At 38.0% G+C, this 23,448-nt stretch overlaps 1 protein-coding gene across 2 annotated transcripts; it reads left to right on the plus strand.

Moving 5' to 3' along the window:
• The first annotated feature begins 597 nt into the window (after positions 1–597).
• LOC307151108 (uncharacterized protein) lies at positions 598–23,169 on the plus strand. 2 transcript variants are annotated; one of them, XM_079858951.1, is made up of 9 exons: positions 598–917; positions 1,894–2,225; positions 9,777–9,930; positions 17,622–17,760; positions 17,976–18,120; positions 18,245–18,345; positions 18,659–19,429; positions 19,662–19,762; positions 21,391–23,169. In XM_079858951.1, the coding sequence occupies exons 1-9, from the start codon at positions 824–826 to the stop codon at positions 21,462–21,464; spliced, it is 1,911 nt and encodes a 636-aa protein (XP_079715077.1). In that variant the 5' UTR covers positions 598–823; the 3' UTR covers positions 21,465–23,169. The 2 variants fall into 2 exon arrangements, 1 of the variants encoding a protein (XP_079715077.1); XR_013819823.1 differs by lacking the exons at positions 18,245–18,345; positions 18,659–19,429 and having other exon boundaries at positions 21,391–23,166.
• Positions 23,170–23,448: the final 279 nt, after the last annotated feature.

Consider the following 23,448-nt stretch of genomic DNA (forward strand, 5'->3'; position numbering starts at 1 on the left):
AAATATGTTGGATTGATGTAAGAATAATAATTAGATCATTACAGAAAGATATGCAGATATTCAGAATGCTATTGTCAGCTAATTGTGCATCTATAAACACATGAATGAAAAGCTCAGGACGATTCGAGAGGAACGACTGTGTGCAGTAAAGCGTGTGTAAACTCCTCTCTGATTACTAACATATGTGGGAAAGTTTGTTTTCCTCATTCCATCTCTGTCTGTCTGTCTGTCTGTCTGTCTGTCTGTCTGTCTGTCTATCTATCTGTCTGTCTGTCTGTCTGTCTGTCTGTCTGTCTATCTATCTATCTCTATCTGTCTATCTCTATCTGTCTGTCTGTCTGTCTGTCAGAAACTTGAGCATTTGATAAACTTAGTTTGATTTGATTGATTTACTAACATGTAAAGCGATGCACCTGATTGAGTTGATCTTTATTGTGTTTTATCGACGGGTCTCTGTCAGTGGTCAGTCACTGCTGCGGGTTTATTATGTCTCAGTGAAATGAACTCTGACGTGCTTTGATTCAGTGGTCGAGTCTAGAGTGCAGTGGAGAAGGGGGGCGTGACAAGAGCCTCAGTGTGTGTGTGTGTGTGTGTTTAGGGGGGTGTCCTATGGAGAGCCAGCGAGTGAGAAAAAAAAAAAGCCCGCCGGCACCGATCCGACTGACTGAGAGCCGCGGCTCCGTGCGCGAGATGAGCGGGTCCGAGCGAAGGTTTTAACGGAATGACGGCGGATCGGATCGTGTTTCAGCAGAAGGAGGAGAGCCGGTAGACACGCTCCAGCCCCGGGGAACCGAAGAGAGAGAGAGGCAGAGGCCGGGGAATCATGCGGGGTCCTGCGCTCCGGCTGCTGGGACTCGTGTGGCACCTCTCCGCGCTTTTACGCACCGCGCACACGTACAAACTCCACCACAAACAAGGTAAGACTCTTACAAAACACACTACGAAACCAGCTCAGAAAGGCGTCAGGCTAATCTACAGCTTGACCATAGCTTATATACGCACTTTTAGAAGTTTGCTCTGGTTTCTATGACATTAAAGAATAATTTTGTTTTAAAATGTATTTTTGTGCATATAAACAGATTAGTACGATGTTATATATTGTGTAGGCTAATTGTAAATGTTTGGCATTCTAAATATTGTCACTATAAATGACACTTCAGTTGCAAACTATGCAGTGTATTATGCATCTCTAAAGTGTTTAGTATATATGTAGAAGCCCAAAAAAGTATGTAGACACTCAAAATGACTGAATGTCATTGCATTAGATAAAACAAAAATCAAAGCAATTGCAATTTATCATAAAGAAAGATACACAAACACACGTTACAATCTAAACATCTGACAGAGAGAAGTTTGTAGGATTGAAATAGATGTAGTTTTGAATAGTATTGTGTTTGTTTGTGGTTAGTGTGATTCTGTATAGGTTCCTCTGTTAGGACACCTGTGTGAACTTGACTTCATACATCCACTCAAAGCTCCACAACACCAGCTGATTCAAACACACTCTGATGAATCGCACACTAAGAGTCACTCAAGTGTCAAGGTTCTCAGCATAGAAGAACCATTTTTGTTTCCCAGTAAAGATTTTTTTTTACACTTACATGTATGCATTTGGCAGACGCTTATATCCAAAGCGACTTACATTGCATTTCAAGGTCCACATTTACACTCTTATCAGTTCTTGCTTTCCCTGGGAATCGAACCCATGGCCTTGGTGTTGCAAGCGCCAACACTCCACTGTTTGAGCTCCAGGAAAGCCTGTTTAGGAAACCATTATAAAGAACCTTTTATGCAATGGAAAGATTCTCAAGGTTCTTCATGGAACCATCAGTGCCACTAAAGAAGCTTCATAGCCTGATTTGACATTAACATCTGAGATGTGTTGTGTTTCAGAGAGCTTCATCAGACAGCTGTCGTCGTATGAGATCGTCACTCCGGTGCGCTTGAATGATTTGGGCGAGTCGTTCCCGCACCGACAGCATTACCGCAGGAGAAGGCGTAGCGCTGACGCCGAGACCTCCAGGGCGCATTACCGGATCGAGGCGTTCGGTCAGGCCTTTCACCTCAACCTCACGGCTGATTCGGGATTCATCGCTCCGTCCTACACCGTGCTTCATCTGGGAGACGAGGAGAAGCGCGGAGAAGACCTGCGCCACTGCTTCTTCAGAGGACACGTCAACGCTCGCAGCGAACACCACGCCGTCCTCAGCCTCTGCACGGGACTCGTGAGTATCAAGAGTGAGGAGGTTAACGATCTGTCACCTGATGAACGCCGTCAGCGTTTTCACTGATTCACGTTTTTGAAGCTTACGTGGAGATGATAACGTTTCTCAAAATTATTCAACGCTTGCACCTTGGAACCTGTTTCTATAGTTAAACCTAAACCTAAACCTAAACCTATACCTAAACCTAAACCTAAACCTATACCTAAACCTATAGCTGCTGCCATTGTGATAGTTTCATAGGAAGTCAAGTCTAGTTACCAGTTCAACAAGGGCATGAGAGAATGCACTGGACTAGTGAATATACTGTAAACTCAGAGTAAGTGTTTAAAGATCTGGGTTGGTAACTAGTAACGTTTAGTGTTTGCTAACTGTTTCGTTTTGGTTGTTTTTTGTGATGTCGCAAGAGTTAACTGGGATTAGTCAGAGTGTTTCTCAACTTGTAATTGCAAGTTCAATAAAGACGTGAGCAGTTTTACTAGCAGAAAACTAAAGACCTGTCAACTGATGAAGCTGATGCTATTGTGCTAGTGTCATGGGAAGTCAAGTCTAGTTACCTGTTCAACAAGGGCATGAGAGAATGGACTGGACTTTAGTGAGTATAAACTCAGAGTAAGTGGTTAAAGATCTGAGTTGGTAACTAGTAACGTTTAGTGTTTGCTTACTGTTTTGTTTTTTGTGATGTTAAATGGGATTATTAGTGTTTCTCAACTTGTAATTGCAAGTTCAACAAAGACGAACTAGCAGAAAAGCAATAGCCGTCATCTCACCGTCTAGGTTAATTATAGACCTGATACAGTCCGGCTATGAGTAACACACTTCTAGCCAAAATAACTTTGAATTTGGTTACATGTCGTTTTTGCCAAAATAACTTGTGAGAGGTTTGATATTCCATCATGTAAGCAAAGTCAGCAGTGATTACAAGGTGTTTGGTTTAATTTCTTTATCTAATTGATGACTAGTCTATTCTTGGGATATGGTTTAGACGACTATTAAAATTTCACTGACAGCCCAGATTTTGCCTTGTTTTAGTCTAGACGTCAGGGCTGTGTTTGGACGGCTATTAGACGTCTTTTAAATGCAAAATTGCTTGCTGGGTATCGTACTGCTAGAATAAACTACTAGAATGATTGATTAAACAACTCTACTTGTAATTCTGACATGAATGCAGGATAAGTTCTTTCTGTGAAGATTTCAGTGATTTAGTTGACTTCAACTAGTATAAATTAGTGATGTCCAGTTCGGTTCTTTTTAGTGCACTGGTTGAAGCCGTTCACCAAATCGGGCTGCACTGTCTGGAACAGCACAGATCTATGAGTTACTCAATCAAAACTCACTTTTAGTCTGTGGAAATGAGTCAATCTCCAGGAGTATATGATCCTATGATGCCGGTTTTGACAACTCATTCAGCGCTCCAGTTAGTCCAACTGTACACTGAACTGAGAACAGTCTTTCAGGCAAACTGTGTGCCGAGGGTTTCATAAAGAGGGGAAAATGTATGTTTCTGATGTTTTTTGCTGAAAAGCAAACCCAGACAGCCACATAGAGTCAGCCCAGATCCGGCCCACATCTGGTGCGCGTTGAATCCACATTTATGTGACCTGGATCTGTGCCGACACTATGTTGCTGTCTGGGAAATCAGAAGTATTGTAAATATAACAGTGATTCAATGGCTGTAGTTAAAGTACAAGTTCAAGAGTGGGTTAATGGTTACACCAGTTCTCGAGTCACCAGTACTCGAGGAACCAGTTCAGACTCGGACGCGTTCGTGAAGAACCGATGAGCTGCTGATACAAGCCAGCGTAAACTGAGCAGTCATCCGGAATCAGGGGCTTCAACAACATTTTTTTTTATTGTTTTTCAAGGTTAATTTAAAAAGGTGACATGATTAAGACTAGTTTATTCACTATCTGTAAAACATCTTTTTTTTTACATCATTACTGGGCACTTTAGTAATAGAATTGCGTATATGTGACATCAGTGTGTAATTATGTACAAACTGCTGGATTTTAACTGGTTCATTGAAACAAAACTGTCTGAAATAACTTTTTGAACTATTATAAACAGAGTTAGTGGTTAAAGATCTGTAACTAGTTATGTTTAGTGTTTACTAACTGTTTTGGTTGTTTTTTGTGATGTCACAGCGGTGAACTGGGATTAGTTAGTGTTTCCCAGTTGTAATTGCGAGTTCAACAAAGATGTGAGCAGTTTTTACTAGCAGAAAACTATCGTACTACTAGAATAAACTACTAAAAAGATTGATTACATGAACACAGGATAAGTTCTTTCTGTGAAGATTAGGCTTTGGTTTAGTTGGGTTGTTCTCTCTTCTATTGGACTAGTTGGTATAAAAACAGGTAACATTCGTGTTTGCTAACTTTTCCATTTTTAGTTGGTTTAGTTGAGTTATTCTTCTCTAGTTTTGACTGGAAGTGACACATGAGCAGATGTTTAAACTGCTAAGTTAGTTATTTTAGATGGGAGAAATGACTTGGACTGGACTGGAATAGTTACTATAAACTCAGTGTTAGTGGTTGAAGATCTAGGCATGTAGTTTTCTTGCTAACTGTTTTGGTTTCGCAATAGTTAACTGGGATGAGTCAGAGTGTTTCTCAACTTGTAATTGTTGAGTTCAACATAGATGTGGATGATTAAACTGAGTTATTTGAGTTTAAATGACTTGGGTAGACTTGAATAGTGAGTTTAAACTCAGGGTTAGTGGTTAGAGATCTAGGTTGGTAACTAGTGTCATGTAGAGGTTGCTAAATACTCCATTTTGGTTGTTTTTTGCGATATCACCGCAGTCAGAGCGTTTCCAACTTTCAAGTTTTTACTTGCTGGAAATTCATACCCAGAAAGCAACATAGTGTCGGCCCAGATCCGGCCCACATCTTGCACATGTGGATTCCAAGCGTACCAGATGTGGGCCGGATCTGGGCCGACACTATGTTGCTTTCTGGGTAATTGCGTTAATACCATCATGAATGCAGGATTAATTCTCTCTATGAGGATTAGGCTTTGGTTTTGTTGAGTTGTTCACTTTTGTTCTCCTATAATGGACTGGACTAGTGAGCATAAACTCAGGGGACGTGTACCAGATGTGGGCCGGATCTGGGCCGACACTATGTTGCTGTTGCTGGTGACTAGTAACATGGAGTGTTTTTCAATTTTGGTTGATTTTGTGATGTCACAGCAGATAACTAGAAGTGAAAAAATTAAAAATATATATTTTTTACTAGCTGTTACTAGCAGGAAGCTCATTATTACGGTAATTGCATGAATTCAGGATTAGTTCTCTCTGTGAGGATTAGGCTTTGTTTTAGTTGAGTTATTCTTCTCAAGGCATGACTGGCTGTGTAAGCATGACTGCTAGTTATTTTAGAGAAGTGACTGGTGTGGGACAGAATGAACGGATGTGATTCGGGTCATATGACACCCAGCTGTCTTGTCTGTCAAACATAGTCCGTTTGCTAAACTTCCGACTGACCTCAGGGCGTCTCTGAGGATGTGCTCCTGACCCGTTTGCATATGCTCATCTGCTAATTAGTGATCTCAGGTAATAGAGGTGATTAGTCCCTGCAGGGCGGCGCTCGTTTAGTCTCTGATGAGGTCACGGGGTCGTCATCAGGCTCCGAGCTCAGAGGACGACAGGAGCACGTGTTTCGTCCCGCTCGAGTCGTAAACAGCCCGAGGAAGGGTTGCAACACAGACATAAAGATGATGCATCAGTTGCTATTCAGCTGTTTGATTTAAACTTAAAACCAAAGCTTTTTTTTTGTTTAAATTGTTTTTAGAGACCAGAATTAGTATTTTTTTTTTAATTGAAGAAAAACTTTAAAAACTTTTTTTTTAAAACTTTAAAAAAAAAAACTTTTTTAGTACCATTTTCTTTCACGTAGTTAGTATTTTGCTACATTTAATCTGTTTCTCGCCATTAAAATAGTCGTGAACAAGCAAACTTTAAAATGTTAAAATTGTTAAAACTGAAGCATGTAGATTTTTGTTTCCAGTGTCCAGAGGAGGCCAGAATTAATTTGATACTTTTCTTTTAGTTGAAGATAAACTTTAAAAACCTTTATAATTTATTTAAAAAAAACTATTTTATTAGTATTATTACTAATAAAATGGTAATTAGTAATACAATTATTACTTACAAAATTACATTTTATTAGTATTATTAATATTATTTCAAAAACTTAAAAAATGTAAAAATTAAAAAAAAAATTTTTTATTAATATTATTTTAAAAATTTCTTTTCATATTTTGCTACATTTTAACCTGTTTCTCACCATGAAAATAGTTGTGAACAAAAAACATGCTAAAATGATTAAAAATAAGATTTTGAACCATATTCAAGTTTGTTTAGTTTGTCATCAGAGAAGTAAAAATTCAAACAAATTATTACTGTCAAATTTAGCGCATTATTTGATGTTTTAAAATTGTGATTTTTATGGTAAAGTGTCAAGAGGAGGCTTTGTTTTTTAAATTGAAAATCCCCTTAACCATAAATAAACAAACAAGTTAAAATTCTTAACCATTTAGTTGATTTTGTCATCTGAACAGTTTAATAATTGCACACACACTATTACAAACCCAGTTCACACACATGTGGTTTGAAATCAGATTCAGATTGAAATAAACATGTATATAGTTAAAGGCTGACTGATGTCTGTTCTTTAGCGCTTGTTTGACTGTTTCAGTGTTCAGATCTCAACAGCAGCCGCTAGTTTCCAGTCCTGCTAGACAGTGAAAGAGAAGGACAGAGACTTTAGCAGTTAGAAGCATTGCATCATGGGATGAGAGAGAACCCGCTGACAGTGAGGTGACGGACCGACCCATAATCCCTCAGTGCACAGAACGCGTGTGTTAAAGAATAAGATGGTCAGGTGCGCTGATCTCTCAGATCGTCGACAGCATCTGTCCACACCCGAGCGTAATAACCTGCAGGACAGATGTGCATGTGTGTGTGTGTGTGTGTGTGTGTGTGTGTGTGTGTGTGTGTGTGTGAGAGACTGACCTCACGTGACCTCTGATGCCCACAGCTGGCATGAGCCGAGGGCTTTACAGGAAAACTGAAGCGTTCATCTGGAGACGTACAGTACCGTTGCAGAACTATACAGAAATATGCTTATAATGTCATGCTAAAGTATATGGATGAATCATTTCAACATTAAATATCTATTTTAATTATAATATTAAATTGTGAATTTTTATATGTACTGTATATATACAACCAAAAATCATTAATGAAATGTGAAGATAAAATGTTCACAATACACACTTTATATTATATTATATTTATATATTATATTATGTATTATATACACATTATAAAGTAATTTATACATAAATAATTTTTGCAAATTATTATTATTATTTATATATAATTATATTTTGCATAAATTATAATAACAATTATATATAAACTATATTTATATTTATATAATTATATTTAGCAGAATTGAAGAAAAAAAAGTAAGTCCATTTTTTGCAGTAAAAATACTTTTTGCTTCATTTAAATCTTATATTCATTAAGTATGCATACTTTACATTTACAATAACATATTTTATTGTCACATTAATGCGAATTTGGAGAGCAAATGATTTTTAATTATTATGATAAATAATGTCAAAATGCAAAAAATCTCAATGGTCCTAAAAACTTTATTTATTTTATATTTTTTTTGTGTGAAATGTACTTTACTAATGAGTTAGTGATATTTCATCACTTAGTGATACAATATAAGCCAGACTTTATGAACTCGTATATCAGTCAATATCTGAAAGCATCAGGTTAGTTTTTCTTTATTGTAAGGACAGTCGAAGCCCATCAGAGTGTGTGTGTGTGTGTGTGTGTGTTTACAGTGTGTGTTTCTGTCCGTCAGTACAGTATTCTTAGGGCTTTGTGGTTTGATTTGCATGTTTCCATCCCCAAGGCTTTGAGCGAGTGTCTGCCTGTCAGAAAGGTTGGAAACGGAAATATTCACTCTCTCATCCCGTGAATCGGGCCTAATGAACGTGTGTGTTGAGTGACATCATCTTAATGAGACGCTTTTACTCGTCTCTGCTGTCACTCAAACTACATCATTCAACCCTTTTCCTCACAGATCTGTCATATACAGCGCATTAATCTCACATATGACGACACCTTTTGTAGAGATTTTGTCCTCTTTTAGGTGTCATTTGTGTTTGATCTGGTTTGTGTGGCAGTCAGTGTGTGATGTAATAGCAACACTCAGTGTGTTTTTGTGGAAAAGGCTCTTCATGTGAAGGTCACGCCGTGGGACGAGACACAAATGACATTTGTTTCCGAGGGAAGACGAATACCAGGCCAGTGAGGTGGCTGTGATTGACAGAGATTGGGATGATCCGTCAGTCTTCATGTGGAACACACACTGGAAAACTAACAGAGTTCACGTCAAACATGTTTCCATTTGTTCAAGCAAACACAAGCATTCTTCCACTTCATTATTTGCTGGTATGTTTTCCATACAGTGTCCTCAAACTAGCAGCGCTCCGGATCTGACTGTGTAACGGCTCCTGTTGGGAATGTGTGCAGGACTTTGGAATTCTGTGTTTGAGTGCGTTGCCGTGGTGATAAACCATGATCCCAGGGGGGCTTCAGGATCATTAGGAATGTCAATCATTATGCCTCATTATTTTTTTATATTTTTTTTAACATTAATTTACCTTCATTTAGATTATTTAGGTTTATTTTATTTTACTTTTTTTAAATTTTATGTACTATCCTATTTTATTTATTTATTTTACTATTAATTTTTTATTTATTTATTGTACTGTTCAATTTATTTACTTAACTATATATTTTTTTATTTTTAACTATACAATAATTCATTTTATTTATTTGTTTTTCTATAAACTTTTAATATCATAACTTATTTTGTTTACTATTCATTTTTTATTTATTTTGTTAACTTTTTGTCTTTAATTAGTTATTTTAGTTTTCATGTATATATATATATATATATATATATATATACTATAATTTTTTATTTATTTTATTATATTTTATTATTTTATTTATTTTTAATATTTATTTTGTTTACTATTCATTTGTCATTTTTTAACAACATTTTTATTTATTTGTAATATTTATTTTTAATTATTATTTATTTTACTATAAATTTATTTCCCTTTTAATTCATTTAGTTTAATATTACATATTTATTTATTTTACTATTGATTTATTTTGTACTGTTATTTATTTATTTATATATATATTTATTTATTGATTTATTTATATGCCAATATACCACTTGACAAAAGGTGTTGTTAGGTACAGCATAAAGTGGACCATCTTAAAAGCACTGAAACCTATAAATAGTTTTATAGAATAGCAGTAACATCCATATAATAAAAGATGCCAGTGTTTTGGTTTTCCAGTCTGCTGTGAAATTAATCTTTAGATGTTGATCCGGTTCCTCCGGGGTTTTCCCAGCGGGTGAATATTGTGTGTCTGATATCTTTTAAAAAAGAAAGGAATCCTTCAGTCATCATGTGAGTAATTGTGTGTTGTTCTGCTCGCCTCTTCAGATCGGCACGTTCACGACACACAGCGGTCAGGTGTTCCTGGAGCCGCTGCTGAGCGCTGATGAAGACGAGTATGAGGAAGAGCACAACAAACCTCACCTGGTCTACAGACGCGCAGACACCAGGTCACATGACACGCAGCCCTGCCCCTCCTCAGGTAACAGTCTCGGGCTAATCGCCTACTCATACTGCGCCCTAAAACTATTCTTTTCATGAAGAAAAAGTCCAGACTTTTGAGTGTGTAGCAAAAGAGTAGGCAAGCTTTGGGACATATTACTTCATCATCTGTAACGGACAGCTCTGTTGCTTAGTCATGTGCTTAAACTGCCCTGTCAATCATCTTTCACAATGCTGCTGCAGATGAAGTACGCCTATATAAAGTGGACAACGTCACGTTAGATAGCCTACTGATAATGAATCACTCAAACCCCTTTATCTAAACCTACATAACCACAGGACTCGCATGTTATGTTGCAACCAACCATGTCTCTTGCATGTGAAAAATATTAAAGAAGGTAATAATGGTAATATATGGTTTTAGTCATATTTATTTATTTAGTTTTATTTCATATATGGAACATAAAAGGTGTCACCTGAAAATGTGTTTCCTTTGTGACAATAATATGAGGAACTCTTTTTATCATGTGTATTTTGGTGACATTTAACATATTGTTAATACATTTTGTATACTGTTTACAAAGTTGTATATCATAAACCTGTCATCTCTGACGTTTGCAATCATTATAAAAAATAATAAGACCATAATATGAGGCATTGAGTTTGGACATAAACACGGTCAGATAAGGCAATTTGTATGGGCAAAATTCAACTGAATATATTCAGATATAATACAAAAACTATGAACAAGTGCAACATTAATTCAATTCACAGAAATATTACTGGAGTGTGAGAACCATTTTATTATGTTGCAGTGTAGCAAGACAATTAAATGTTGCACCAATGCTTTTGGCCTTTTTCGCTTTCCGTACATCCAGCTGCTTTGATGCGCATGTGCTGTCAGCAGACACTGAGTATATGTTTTTCCAAAAAAAGAACGAACCCTACTATAGATCTTAAACTGTATGGGTAGCATCTTAAGCAAGTTGATAGTATAAGATATTTGGGGGTATGGTTTGACGTCAAGCTAAATTTCAAAACGCACATTCAGAAAATGATAGATAAATGCAAAAAAGGTATACTGAAGTGTTTAGCAGGATTTAGCAGGGGAGCATCAGGCATGTCCCTGAAAAGGATTTATACTGCACTGAATCGTTCTGTTTTTGGAAGCATATAGTTCAACAACTAAAACCTTAATGCAAGAACTACATAGAGTACAGGGCAGGCCAAGGCACTTCGAATAGCCTATGTTGTGGTGCGTTTAGGACAACACCTATTCCATCATTACAAATAGAAGTAGGAGAAATGCCTTTAGACCTAAGGCGATTAAAACTATCCATGTCTTACTGGACAAATCTGCAAGGTCATGAAGAAACACACCCTACAAAGCAGGTGTTATTAGAATGCTGGGAGTATGGGCGCCTATCATGCAGTTTTGGGTGGCAGGGGAATAGGCAGGCAAAGGATATGGAAATTGACAGCATTGCGTGTTGCAAAACTGTTAGCACACCAACAATCCCACCATGTTTTGTTCTCCCAGGGTAGATTTGGAAGCTAAGAACATAATTAAATCAGGGATATATCAAAAAGTTCAGCAATATATTGACATAAATTATGATGATACAGTTCAGATTTTCACAGACGCATCAAAAGATCAGACTGGGAGAACAGGGGTTGCAGTCGACATTTTAAAGTATAATGTTAATATTAAAAAAAGGACAACAGATCATCTGGCCATTTTTACAGCAAAAATGATAGCAATAATTCTGGCTTTACAATGGGTGGAAGAAGTAAAACCCAGTAAGGTGATCATCTGTTCAGACTCAATGTCCTCACTAGCATGCATTCTATGGAAGTAAAATAATGTCAAATGTTTTTGAAACAAAAAGCCTGTTGAATTGCACTACTTGAAAAAAAATAGGCATTGCATTAACCATGCTTGCATTTTAATGCATTGTATTTTTAGGGCTTGCATTTTTATGGGCTGAAATTCAACATAGTTGAATATTTAAGCTGTGAATATTTCAATTAAAAACATTTCAAACACATTTTCATTATTAAAAATTCAATAATCCATATTCACCTTTCATATTTCACTTCCAAAATATTCAAACTGTTTAAAAATACAACCTATAATATTCAACAGGTGATTTTCAGTCCATTTTATTTCGCTTTGCAAAATTCGCTTCCACAAATTCAGTGGTTCAAATTCGACAGTAAATTCAAAGGAACTGCAGGAAAAGCAATAGATTACCGAGATACTCTCCATCTGCTGTTAGTCAACCTCACCAGCAGGAGGTGCAAAAGCGTGTGTTGTTGACGAAGACTAGCAACAGTTAGAGCAAGCCATTCATTCATAAAACTCATTTAACAGCAATGCAAGTGTATTTGTGATTATTATGACGACGGTTTTATGTTAAATTCAGTGCCTTCACGGTTACTTTCCCTGTGTAGCCTACAAGCATCTTTCTCTACCGTGAACAAGATTATAATGTTATTCCTCGATGCGGATATATACAGATCCAATATTACATTTTTGAGGCTGACATATATTTCTCTTGGTTGTTTAGTTGCCTTAACTTTATATCGTGGCGATTCCCCAGCTGGACATATAAAACGCTTAACGTATAGCTTAATGGACTAATTACAGTGATATAAAAGACCAAACTCGCAGGCAAGCAGATTGACTCAGGATAACGCGCAAAGTTTAATGCTGAGCGTTTCCCCAGTGATAGACTGGTAGGGCTGGGACTCGATTCCAAAAAGAATCGATTCCTCGATTCCGAGGCGTTGGGAATTGAGAGTCGATTCCAAAGGTTGGAATCGATTCCATTAGGGGAATCGACTCCTCTTTAGGATTTTTTTTTTAACACAAAGCCTGTTGCAGAATTCATCTGTCAACACAATCACGTCACCTGTAAAGAAATAAAGTTCAGACTAATATACTATAGTGGCCACGCGACCTACAGTAGGCTACATTTATTACATTTATTGCATTCGCAGCGTGAGCTGGAGGAATGGTTACTGTGGGAACAGTGCTTGTGTGTAGGTAGGGGTGCGTGCGAACCATAGACGGTGCGAACATTATAGTGTGCACGTGACCTACGTATGACACAGACAGAAAAGAGCTCTTTTCGTGCTTTATTTGTGTCGCCGCAGGTGTGCGTGTAAAAATAGTTTATATGTGTAAAGGCCTAAAAAAAGTGAATATGTGTAAAGGCCCTAAAAAAAGTTTATGTGTAAAGGCCTTAAAAAAAAAAAAGTTGTGTAAACTAAAAGGCCTAAAAAGTTTGTATGTGTAAAGTGTGCATGAGTCTGTTCCTGAACAAAATGCTTTTAGAATTTAACAGGAATTTTAGCTATAGCCTAGTTTTATGATACTGGATGAAATATATGTACCACAAATAAATAAAAATCGATCTATCCACATACATAAGTGTATATATACACTTAGTATGTGGATAGATCGATTGTGTGTGTGTGTGTGTGTGTGTGTGTTTAGTTAGGTATGTATGTAAAATAAAATCTACCGCATATGTATATGGTGAACATATTCCTAGTCTTTACACTGTACTGTCTACACCTGATGCAGGAAGCACGACGTGACAAATCCCCGAAGTAAATGCCTCGTTCTATTTATGACCAAGCACTCGCAAGTCGCAATACGGAAGGACAAATGGATTTGCAACGGTCGCTTTGTCACGCCCGGTGTAGAGAGTTTCTTGCTGTGTGGCACGGTAAGACGCGACAATGTTAGACATGCTGTTGGTATTTAAAAAGAAAAGAATCTAAAATAACAGTGAGGAATCGATTCCAAGAATCGATTCTTTTCGATTCCAGGGGCCTCATTTATAAAACTGTGCGTAGGATCCTTACTAAAAGTGTACGTGCGCCCGAAAGCCAAAAATGGCGTACGCAAAAAAATATTCAGACTTATAAAACCGTGCGTACGCCAGAACCTGCGCGTAATTCACTTCATAAATCCCAGTCAGCGGAACATTGTGCGTACATGCGTCTCCACCCGAAATAACCATATATGGAGCTTACAACGCCTAGTTTTACTATATGCAGATCCTCATCTACATATCATTTGCATATGATTATTCATCCACGTGATAACTTAAACGTTGATGAATAATCATATGCAAATGATATGAACGGTACAAGAAACATTACATTAATACAAATCAAGTAGTTGTCTATCCTTGCCTTGTTTTTGAATAGCCTACATAAATCAAATAGTGTAAAATACATTTCAGAGAAAGTTTTTCTCAATCTTTTCCACTTGCCATATTGTATTTTTAATTGATTTATATTTTTAATGGAAACAGATAGGCCTTGGGCATTATTTGCACGAAACTATTTTCTCAGACAATCTGGTATTATCATGATAAGCAATGATCTCTGTGGTTAAAACATTAAAGCACGCCACAGGAAAAGTGTTCAAAAACAATCGCATCCACAACAAATATTTCTAATGATTGAATTTAAAACAATGTTGTAACTTCAGTAATGATTTCATGTTTAAGTGTTTAACTCCATTAATTTGAATGGCATATTTAATATAAATGTTTATATCAGAAGTATTTTATTTAATTTAAACTGTTATTGCGTCAGTTTCACTAAACGGCTCAACACGCTCGTTGCCGCGGACATTTAAGAAGGAATGGATATTTGCTTCAAGTGACAGGCTTGGTGATTGAAATTGTATTTGTATAATCTTTCTGTATATGTTTAATTTTCTTTAGATTTTCTGTATAAAAGTGACCAAAAATACATTTAACTCCAGCTCACCATCGGTGTCGCCAAAGTGCTCCATCTCCAAAATGTGCGTACGCATGGGTCAGAGTTTGCGTGCAGGTGCGCAAATTTTCCCGTCAAGTTTTTCTTTATAAATCCCACCTTTTGCGCAGGAACTGGCGTACGCATGTTTTCAGCCTCGTTTTGTGCGTACGCAAGCTTTATAAATGAGGCCCCAGAAACAGGAATCGGAATCGATTCCAAAAAATCCGGAATCGAACAGCCCTATAGACTGGCATTGACGTTGGACATTCGCACATTTAGGGACCGTCTCTAAAGTGTATACTACTTTGGTATACACGTTTCTAACTTCAATAGCATTTGAATAGAACGACTTACAGTCATAAAACCAACTGTAAAGTGTTCATTTAGTGTCAGGCATAATGCGCACCCTTTGGATTTTTTATATTTATTCAAATAAATTAAAGTTTGCTATTGAAGTTAGAAACGTGCATGCCAATGTTTTATGCAACTTTTGAGACGGTCCCTAAATGTGCGAATGTCCAATGTCAAGCCAATTTTACATTTATTAGGCTACATTTAGTCATTTATTTAGCAGACGCTTTTATCCAAAGCGATTTACAGTTAAACTAACAACAGGAGGACAACAATATGCAAGTGCTATGACTCTTCCCAGTTTAAGCTAATGCAATACACGTAGGCATATACTATATATTGATTTTATGCCAGTATATCACGAAACGCTCAGCATGAAACTGCGCGTTACGTTCATATTCTTAGTCCATCTAGCCTATATAGTAACCTACAGCCTACATCCCCAATAAGGTGCGAGTTTGGTCTTTCATATCACTGTATTAGTCCATAAACTACGTTAAGCGTTTTGTCCCGACAGAAGGGGAATCCTCGAGTGTGAGGTATATTGAGGGAAACCGATTATAATCCTGTTCATGTAGAGAAAGCTGATGACATGCTACACAGGGAAAGTAACAATGAAGTTATTGAATGAAACATAAACACAGCTTTTGTGTCTTTATCATCTTTTCCGCATATATACTGACACAGCTCATTTTCATTTTATGAATGAATGGCTTGCTCTAACTGTTGCTCTGTCTTCGTCAACAACACAGGCTTTTGCACCTCCTGCTGGTGGGGTTAACTAACAGCAGATGGAGAGTATCTCGGTAATCTATTGCTTTTCCTGCAGTTCCGTTGAATTTACTGTCGAATTTGAACCACTGAATTTGTGGAAGCGAATTTTGCAAAGCGAAATAAAATGGACCGAAAATGGACCTGTTGAATATTATAGGTTGTATTTTTAAACAGTTTGAATATTTTGGAAGTGAAATATGAAAGGTGAATATGGATTATTGAATTTTTAATAATGAAAATGTGTTTGAAATGTTTTTAATTGAAATATTCACAGCTTAAATATTCAACCATGTTGAATTTCAGCCCATAAAAATGCAAGCCCTAAAAATACAATGCATTAAAATGCAAGCATGGTTAATGCAATGCCTATTTTTTTTCAAGTATGTGCAATTCAACAGAGGGTTTTCACGACGCGTCATCAATCCGGAAGTCGGCCATTTTGGAGGCACTGAACGTAAACAGTGCCATTGAACTGAACGGACTCGCAAATTTGGCTGATTATTGCTTCTGATAAATGGTCAAGTTTTGGTCTGTACTCATCGGTCGCACCGAGAAAAAACATTTCTAGTTCTATAGACTGCCGAAAGTTAAAGAGAAGAGTGCAAAAAACTGATGAAAGCTGGCGTTTGTGGTTGAGAGAGGCACAGCATCAGCCACATGTGTAAATGAAGCGTTAACTATGGCTAAAATTTTGACGTAAAATAGTTAACTATGGGTACATACACACTGTCAATCCGATTATCATTTGCAATATAAATGTTTTCTTATTTAAATTTTAAATAAGTCTCGAGCTGCAGATCTGTAGGAGGCTGGTACTGTATGCACAACTCTTTTTCCGCGCCGGTTTCAAAATACTTTAAAAAAATAATAATTTTCTGAATAATTTTAAATAATTAAAAAAATAAATAATAACACAGCCTTGTTTCGGCAGCGACTTTCAGCATGTTCCCTATAACAACGTCTGATGTTTACATTTTACGTGGCGTGAGAAAGTCACATAAACCACGCGAAAGAGCGTTCAGACTGGTGGATTTCCTGATATGTGATTTGAATAGGATATTAAACCACATATGGATGTAGCTTGAAACGGATTTCATGTGCTTTTTTTTGGACTGACATTCTGAACGTAGCCAATGTCGGGATACGAAATAGAAGTAAGGACTAGAGAAGCTAGCTCGTTCAGATCTTTACCACATTTTACCTTAAGTTTGTCAAAATGTTGAGCTCTTTCCTGCTTTAAGTCCTTCTCTATATGATTTTGCAGCTTACATGTGTTGTTCCCGTGGTTTAGACATCAGAAATTAGTGTAACAATGTGTTCAGTAGTACATAAACAGTGCAATCCATGCTGTTGGGGATTCATAAATATTGGGGCATCTCGCCCGGGGGGGCGGGGTTACGTCCTGCGTCACATCTCTCATGCGGGTTCTCGTCGACCTCAGCGCGCCGCGCGCCACCGTCAAAGATTCCAACCGTCTCTGGACTCGTCTGTGGAGTGGGAAGTTAACGTTTTTTTGCACGATGGAGGGTAAGTTTTTAATCATGTTAGATTGTTTTCCTGTTTAGTTAAGATTTCGACTGTTTCCTGTTTAGTTAAGATTTCGACTGTTAGTTAGATAGAGTTAGATAGATTAGCTAGATACTGTAGAGTAATCTTGACCAACTTCAAATTACGTGGTGCAAACCTGTCCTCTTTTGGTGAAAATAGTTATTGTGAGACTTTTGTAAAACTTTTTTTAGCACTGCTTCACCTGTAGTCTTACAGAAGCCTCATCTGGTTTGCACCCCTGGTTTGTGTTAACGAAATATTAATGTTTTATAGATCTGCCTTGGATGCCTCCACATTCTGAAGTTGTCAAGAGAGATGGGGGATACATTTCTGTAATTGTAAAGTCGGAGGAGGATCTGACAACTCTGCTGGAAAACCATAAAAGAGCAACGCTCACGTCTTTCAACAAATGGTATTAAGTTACTATGAAACACAGTTAACTAACTATCAATGATGGAAATAAGTGCTTGCCCTTCCTCATGTTATACTTGGACATGTGTATGTGTTTTTGTAATCCAAAAATCAATCAGCCAATCAACATAACATAACTGACATTGCGTTACACCGTTATCTAGTTCCCCTCCCCCTTCCACATTCTTTGGTTTTGCAAAATATCTCTTTCTTAAGGTCAGTCAAGGTAAAGGATGATGAGAAGGCGAGGCTAGTGTGGCAAGTGGAGGACTACTGTGAAGACACACCACTGTGTGTAACCAAGCGAGTGATCCGGGATTGCGAGCATGGGAAAGCATCCCGGAACACACCTACAGCAGAGGTAAATTGACTAATCAGTGATTAATGTAGGCCAAAAGTCCATTTATATAACAGTCAAATAATTTAACAGTCCATCTACTATTTAAATAAATTAGCTGATTATGCGTCTTTGCCAATCGTTGCAGGAGCATTCCCTTGAACATGTGTACACAAAAAAAAAGTTTCATGTACAAAAAGGGAAGAAGGTGGATTGTCCGGCCAAGCTCTTCTTAAGATATGTGAAGAGGTGAGAAGCTGTGAGGGTAGTGAGTTAGAGCAGTGGTTCCCAAACCCGTCCTGCCAGCACCCCAACACTGCACGTTTTCTTTGTCTCCCTAATCAAACACACCTGATTCAACTCATCAGCTCATTATCACATGGGTTAATGAGCTGATAAGTTGAATCAGGTGTGTTTGATTAGGGAGACAAAGAAAATGTGCAGTGTTGGGGTGCCGGCAGGACAGGTTTGGGAACCACTGAGTTAGAGGATGATTTGAAGTGTGTTTTCACAAGAATGGTCAAAGGGATGAGAGTCATCAACATAGTTTTTTATATTTTAGATATGACACATACAGTGTAAAAGGCGATGCCTCCAGAACTACAAAAGAAGAGGCTATGAAAAGGCTAAAAGAGGATTTGGCTCAGGGGAGTCCACCAACATCTTCCTTCATACATGTCCGGATTCCGCTGGTAGAAGCTCATTTGAATCACATTATTGACAAAGGGTGTTGCTTTGGGAGGCAAATTCATCCCAAAGTGCGGGATAAAATACATGAGATGGTGGGATTGGGTATTACATCTGTCGCATTTGTTAAAAGAGCCCTAAAACAGTATGTATTGAAGGACCTGTGTCCCAAGGACCAGCAGAGACCTTTTGAGGAAGACCAGGCCTACTTTCCCTCAAATACTACCATACAGAGCCACATACACATAGCCTTAGTGGCAGGCCGGTACTCCGCACTTGACCAGGAAAACCTAGAAAGAAAGATTGCTCAATGGGTGGAGGAAGGGCAGGGTAATCACTTTTTCTTCAGAAAGTGCACCGCTGGAGAAGATGGACAATCAAATCAGTTCCTCTTTGTCCACCAAAACCAAAAGCAAGCCAGGCTCCTTCAGCGATACGGGGACATGGTTTTACTTGATGCAACCTATAAAACTTCAAAATACTCTTTACCTCTTTTTTTTTTGGTTGTGAGAACAAATGTGGGTTATAAACCTGTTGTGGAATTCATATGCGAGACTGAAACAACCAGATCAATCACAGAAGCCCTTGAACTCCTGAAGAGATGGAACCCTGAGTGGAGACCAAGATATTTCATGACTGACTACAGGTTAGGGTACCACAGACTAATGCTTAAACGTGGCCTAAAACCCCCCTATTTTCCCTAGAGCCTTCTGCTAGATTATGATATCTGTTTTGTTCTACTTTGTTTTTCAGCATGTTTTTGTTGTTTGTCATTTCTTAGCTAATACTTACTGCAGCACTTTGAGATCTGTTTCAGATGTAAAGAACAACACAAATACAATGCATCATTATTATTATTATTATTGTTATTATTACAGTGAACAGGAAATGCAGGCCATTGCCCAGGTATTCCCTACAGCGGAGACACACCTGTGCACCTTCCACCGGGAACAGGCCTGGCTCAGGTGGACAAAAGATGGTGAGTCCTGGCTCCAAGTCTAGATAGGCAGCCACACACACGCACACACTATGTAGTTAAAAATATCTTAAAATCCTAAGTAAAACCTGTTCTATGTAAGGGATAATGGATGACACGGTGGTCTGTTAACATAAATTATTACATGGCTTGGCTGAATTCCAATGTAGAATGCGGTCTGTTATTTCTTGATAACAGACCGCTGCGAAGTATAACACACCGTTGCCATGAAAAACAGCGCGTTGCTATGGACGCGGAACGGACTATTTTCTTTAGCGGAAGCAATAAAATCGTTTTTAAATCAATAAACTCATTTTCGAAAATAAATAATTTGTGTCAAATTATTTATTTATTTTGTAGGTAGCCATGTAATAAGCGGGATAATGTATAGTGAGCCGGTTGTTATAGTGAATAACAACCCCTTCAGGCTGATTCAAGATCCTTCCGCTTCGCGTCGGGATCCCGTTCAGCCTGTCGGGGTTGTTATTCACTATAACAACCGGCTCACTATACATTATCCCTTACTTAATGCATGGTCGAGGTTGTAAGACGGCCCCGACGCAAAGCGTAAGTGCATTAGTTTATGTTAACAGACCACCGTGGAGTCCATTATCCCGCTTATTCCCGTGTTCATTTCATGTTACAATTTAAATGTTTTAATCGCTAAAACGGTCTTGTTTGTAGAACTACTTTCTTCCGACACATATCAACTAATTTCTCAACTTGCAGGACAAACTGCCGTTACTAGTTATAAATGGATGGTTGCTATGGCCAAAGGCCAGTCGTTAGTTCTATCTCTCCCATTGTCAAGCGGGCGTATCCCAAGATTCTGATGAACTTTAGCTTTGAAACATCGCTATTTTATTTAGCCTGCTGCCATCCATCTAGCTAAAAGCCACCTCCGTCATATTCTACAATGTTGCTATGTTCTGAATGTCTGCATTTTACAGCTTGGATACAACGTGACAGTTCATTTAAACTTCACAATGAGTTCGGCGAAGTAATATACAAGTGTGATACAGCCAAAAATATGGATCTACTGCATATGTGTTCAAATAACATAATGTTAATGGTTGTTCTAAATTACGTAGGACAATGGGGAATTCAACCAAGCAGTGGAATAAGTAGATGTAATGAATATGTTTTGTTTAATTGTGAAATACAATGCAAATTACTGATTAAATGACCAAATAATTGTGCCTTTAGGGAAGAATAGCCTTGCCGACAGGGAACAGGGAGAACTGTTACATCTTCTTCGCAGCATTGCTTGGGCCAGAACAGAAGAGAGCTGCTTGGTAGCGATAGAGAATTTAAGGGAGAGTAGAATATACAAAGACAGTGAAAAAGTGAGGACGTACGTCGAACAATGGTGGATTTCCATCAAAGAGGTAATATTGTCAAGTGCTAGGATAATAACTAGGCTAATAGATGAACATTTCTAAAGAAGAAAGGGTGAGTTGGTGGTTAGTTAAGATAGATAGATAGATAGATACTTTATTGATCCCCAAGGGGAAATTCAAGACTTCAACAAAATAATTCTGAGTACTGAATCCAAAGGGAGGGGGGTGTTATTAGGGACATACATACATTTTTAGATTGAATTATTAAGTGTTCTTCTGGTTCCTTTTCAGAAATGGTGCAGAGCTTATGCTCCAGACGGCTTCAATGTTTCAGTGACTACAAACAATGGCGTGGAAACAATTAACAAAAATCTCAAAGCATTTTTTTTAAAGATCTCTGGCACTGGGACAGTGTCTTCTCTTGTCGAAACTATTGTAACACAATTCATCCCAGAAAAAATCAAAGGCTACGAGAGCCTAAATTACCGGTACAGAACATGCCACAAAGCATACAGCAAGGATGTACCAGCCTTTCTCCAAAACCGTCCGAGAGAAATTGTCCTACACACACTCACTCAGACACAAACATACACACTCAGTGTTTATGAGTTTAGAGTTTATAAGTGTATAGATTGATGAGTTTATAAGTGTACGAGTTTTTGAGTTTAGAGTTTATAAGTTTAAATGAGTTTATAAGTTTAAATGAGATTAATTTATGAGTTTAAGAGTTCATAAGTCTATGAAGCACTCAGAGTCCACAAAGAACAGGGATAACAAGTTAACACCAACGCCAAAGCACCAGTCTAGTTGGCATCACCATCAGAGTACATCCTCAACCACAACTCCAACTCCAACTTCAAATTACGTGGTGCAAACCTGTCCTCTTTTGGTGCTTTGGCGTTGTTGTTAAAGGAAAAATCCAGAGTCAATCAGCCCTTATCCCTGTTCTTTGTGGCCTCCGAGTGCTGTCGGTAGGTATAAGAACGACAGCATAGTCATGCACAGTCATGCACACTCATACACATACATGTGCAAGCACATACACATAAATGAATACACGTAAACATACAGTACACAAACACACACGCACATAGGTTTAACTTTAGGTGACTGCTCTCTCCCTTTACTTGTGGAAATGTTAGTCAGACTGGTCATGAAAGAGAACAGTTGCCCTGGCATCACACCTGAGTCTGCAGGGTACCACACTCACAGCTAGTTGGCATCCCCATCAGAGTACATCCTCAACCACTATGGAAAGCACCCTGTCACAGACTCCTACGCTTCAGGAGGCCTGTCCATGCGCTGGGTGCACAGGGGTGTCTCTCACACACCCCACCACTACCATACCTCTCCTTCCTGTGGAGATCCACATGCTAGGGCTTCACCTATCTCTGGCAACACTCACACAGGGGGTCATCTAACTGGTGGGCCTCCAACGGCTGAAACCTGACACGCCTCTCAAGACCTCACAGTAAGCCATCCTACTCCTGACACCTGTAGGGAAAAGAGAGAGCTATCATGACACCTGGCTTTGAACCCCCCAGACCTCCAGTTTGACCACAACGCTGAAGAACCAGACTCATTCACAGGGCAGTCACAAGACATAGTGAAGCAGAACCAGGGTGGCTGCGCACCATCACTCTTAAAACAATCAACAGACATACACACAAGAGTTGCTTTGTAAATAGGGGTTTCTTTTTTTGTGTGTGTGTTTATTTTGTATGATTACTTCACACAAGTATTTGTACTCTGCTGACTAATGCTGATCCATGTGTGGGGGTGGGGGGGTTAAAGGAAATTTTGAAAATGCTGTATATTTCCCTGTTGAAAACATTGCATTACAAAAAAAAAAAAAAAAACACACACATACACAAACAATTAACACACCATGAAATATATGTTTTAATTGACTTGATACGATTTAAGGTTAACAACCTTTTTTTTTACAGTGTATTTGTATTTGATATAATTATTTCACTACCTGCATGAATGGGCTGTCCTGACATATTGATTAATTTATTAATTAAATGTTCTGTTTATTGTGTATTGACATGATTAAAATCTTGCATTAAGGCCTGTTTCTATTTCATAATTCCACCTGTAATAGCAGTATTGAGACTAATTAGTCGTTACTGCTTGAATCACCTAAAGAAGAAATATGAACTGGTTAACTGGAGTTTACTGGAAGTTTACTTTTCTTTTCTGCAATACAATAAGTAGGTTTAACTTTATAAGACGTAGGTCTAGGAGTGGAGAGAAGAGTGACAAAATCACGGTAGGACTGTGCAAACAAAATAGGCTATCTGTCTAGCATTGCCATGTCAGTGTATTGATTCATTGTCCCTTAAT

Source organism: Squalius cephalus, assembly GCF_949319135.1.
Source record: "Squalius cephalus genome assembly, chromosome: 23".
In the NCBI taxonomy this organism is placed as follows: Eukaryota; Metazoa; Chordata; class Actinopteri; order Cypriniformes; family Leuciscidae; genus Squalius; species Squalius cephalus.

What these genes read in the sequence shown, in the direction of transcription:
- LOC307151108 (XM_079858951.1), top strand. Translation starts at nt 824, where the DNA reads ATGCGGGGTCCTGCGCTCCGGCTGCTGGGACTCGTGTGGCACCTCTCC. An exon ending in CAAACTCCACCACAAACAAG is followed by an intron (nt 918 to 1,893) that starts GTAAGACTCTTA and finishes GTTGTGTTTCAG; the next exon opens with AGAGCTTCATCAGACAGCTG. An exon ending in CTCACGTCTTTCAACAAATG is followed by an intron (nt 17,761 to 17,975) that starts GTATTAAGTTAC and finishes CTCTTTCTTAAG; the next exon opens with GTCAGTCAAGGTAAAGGATG.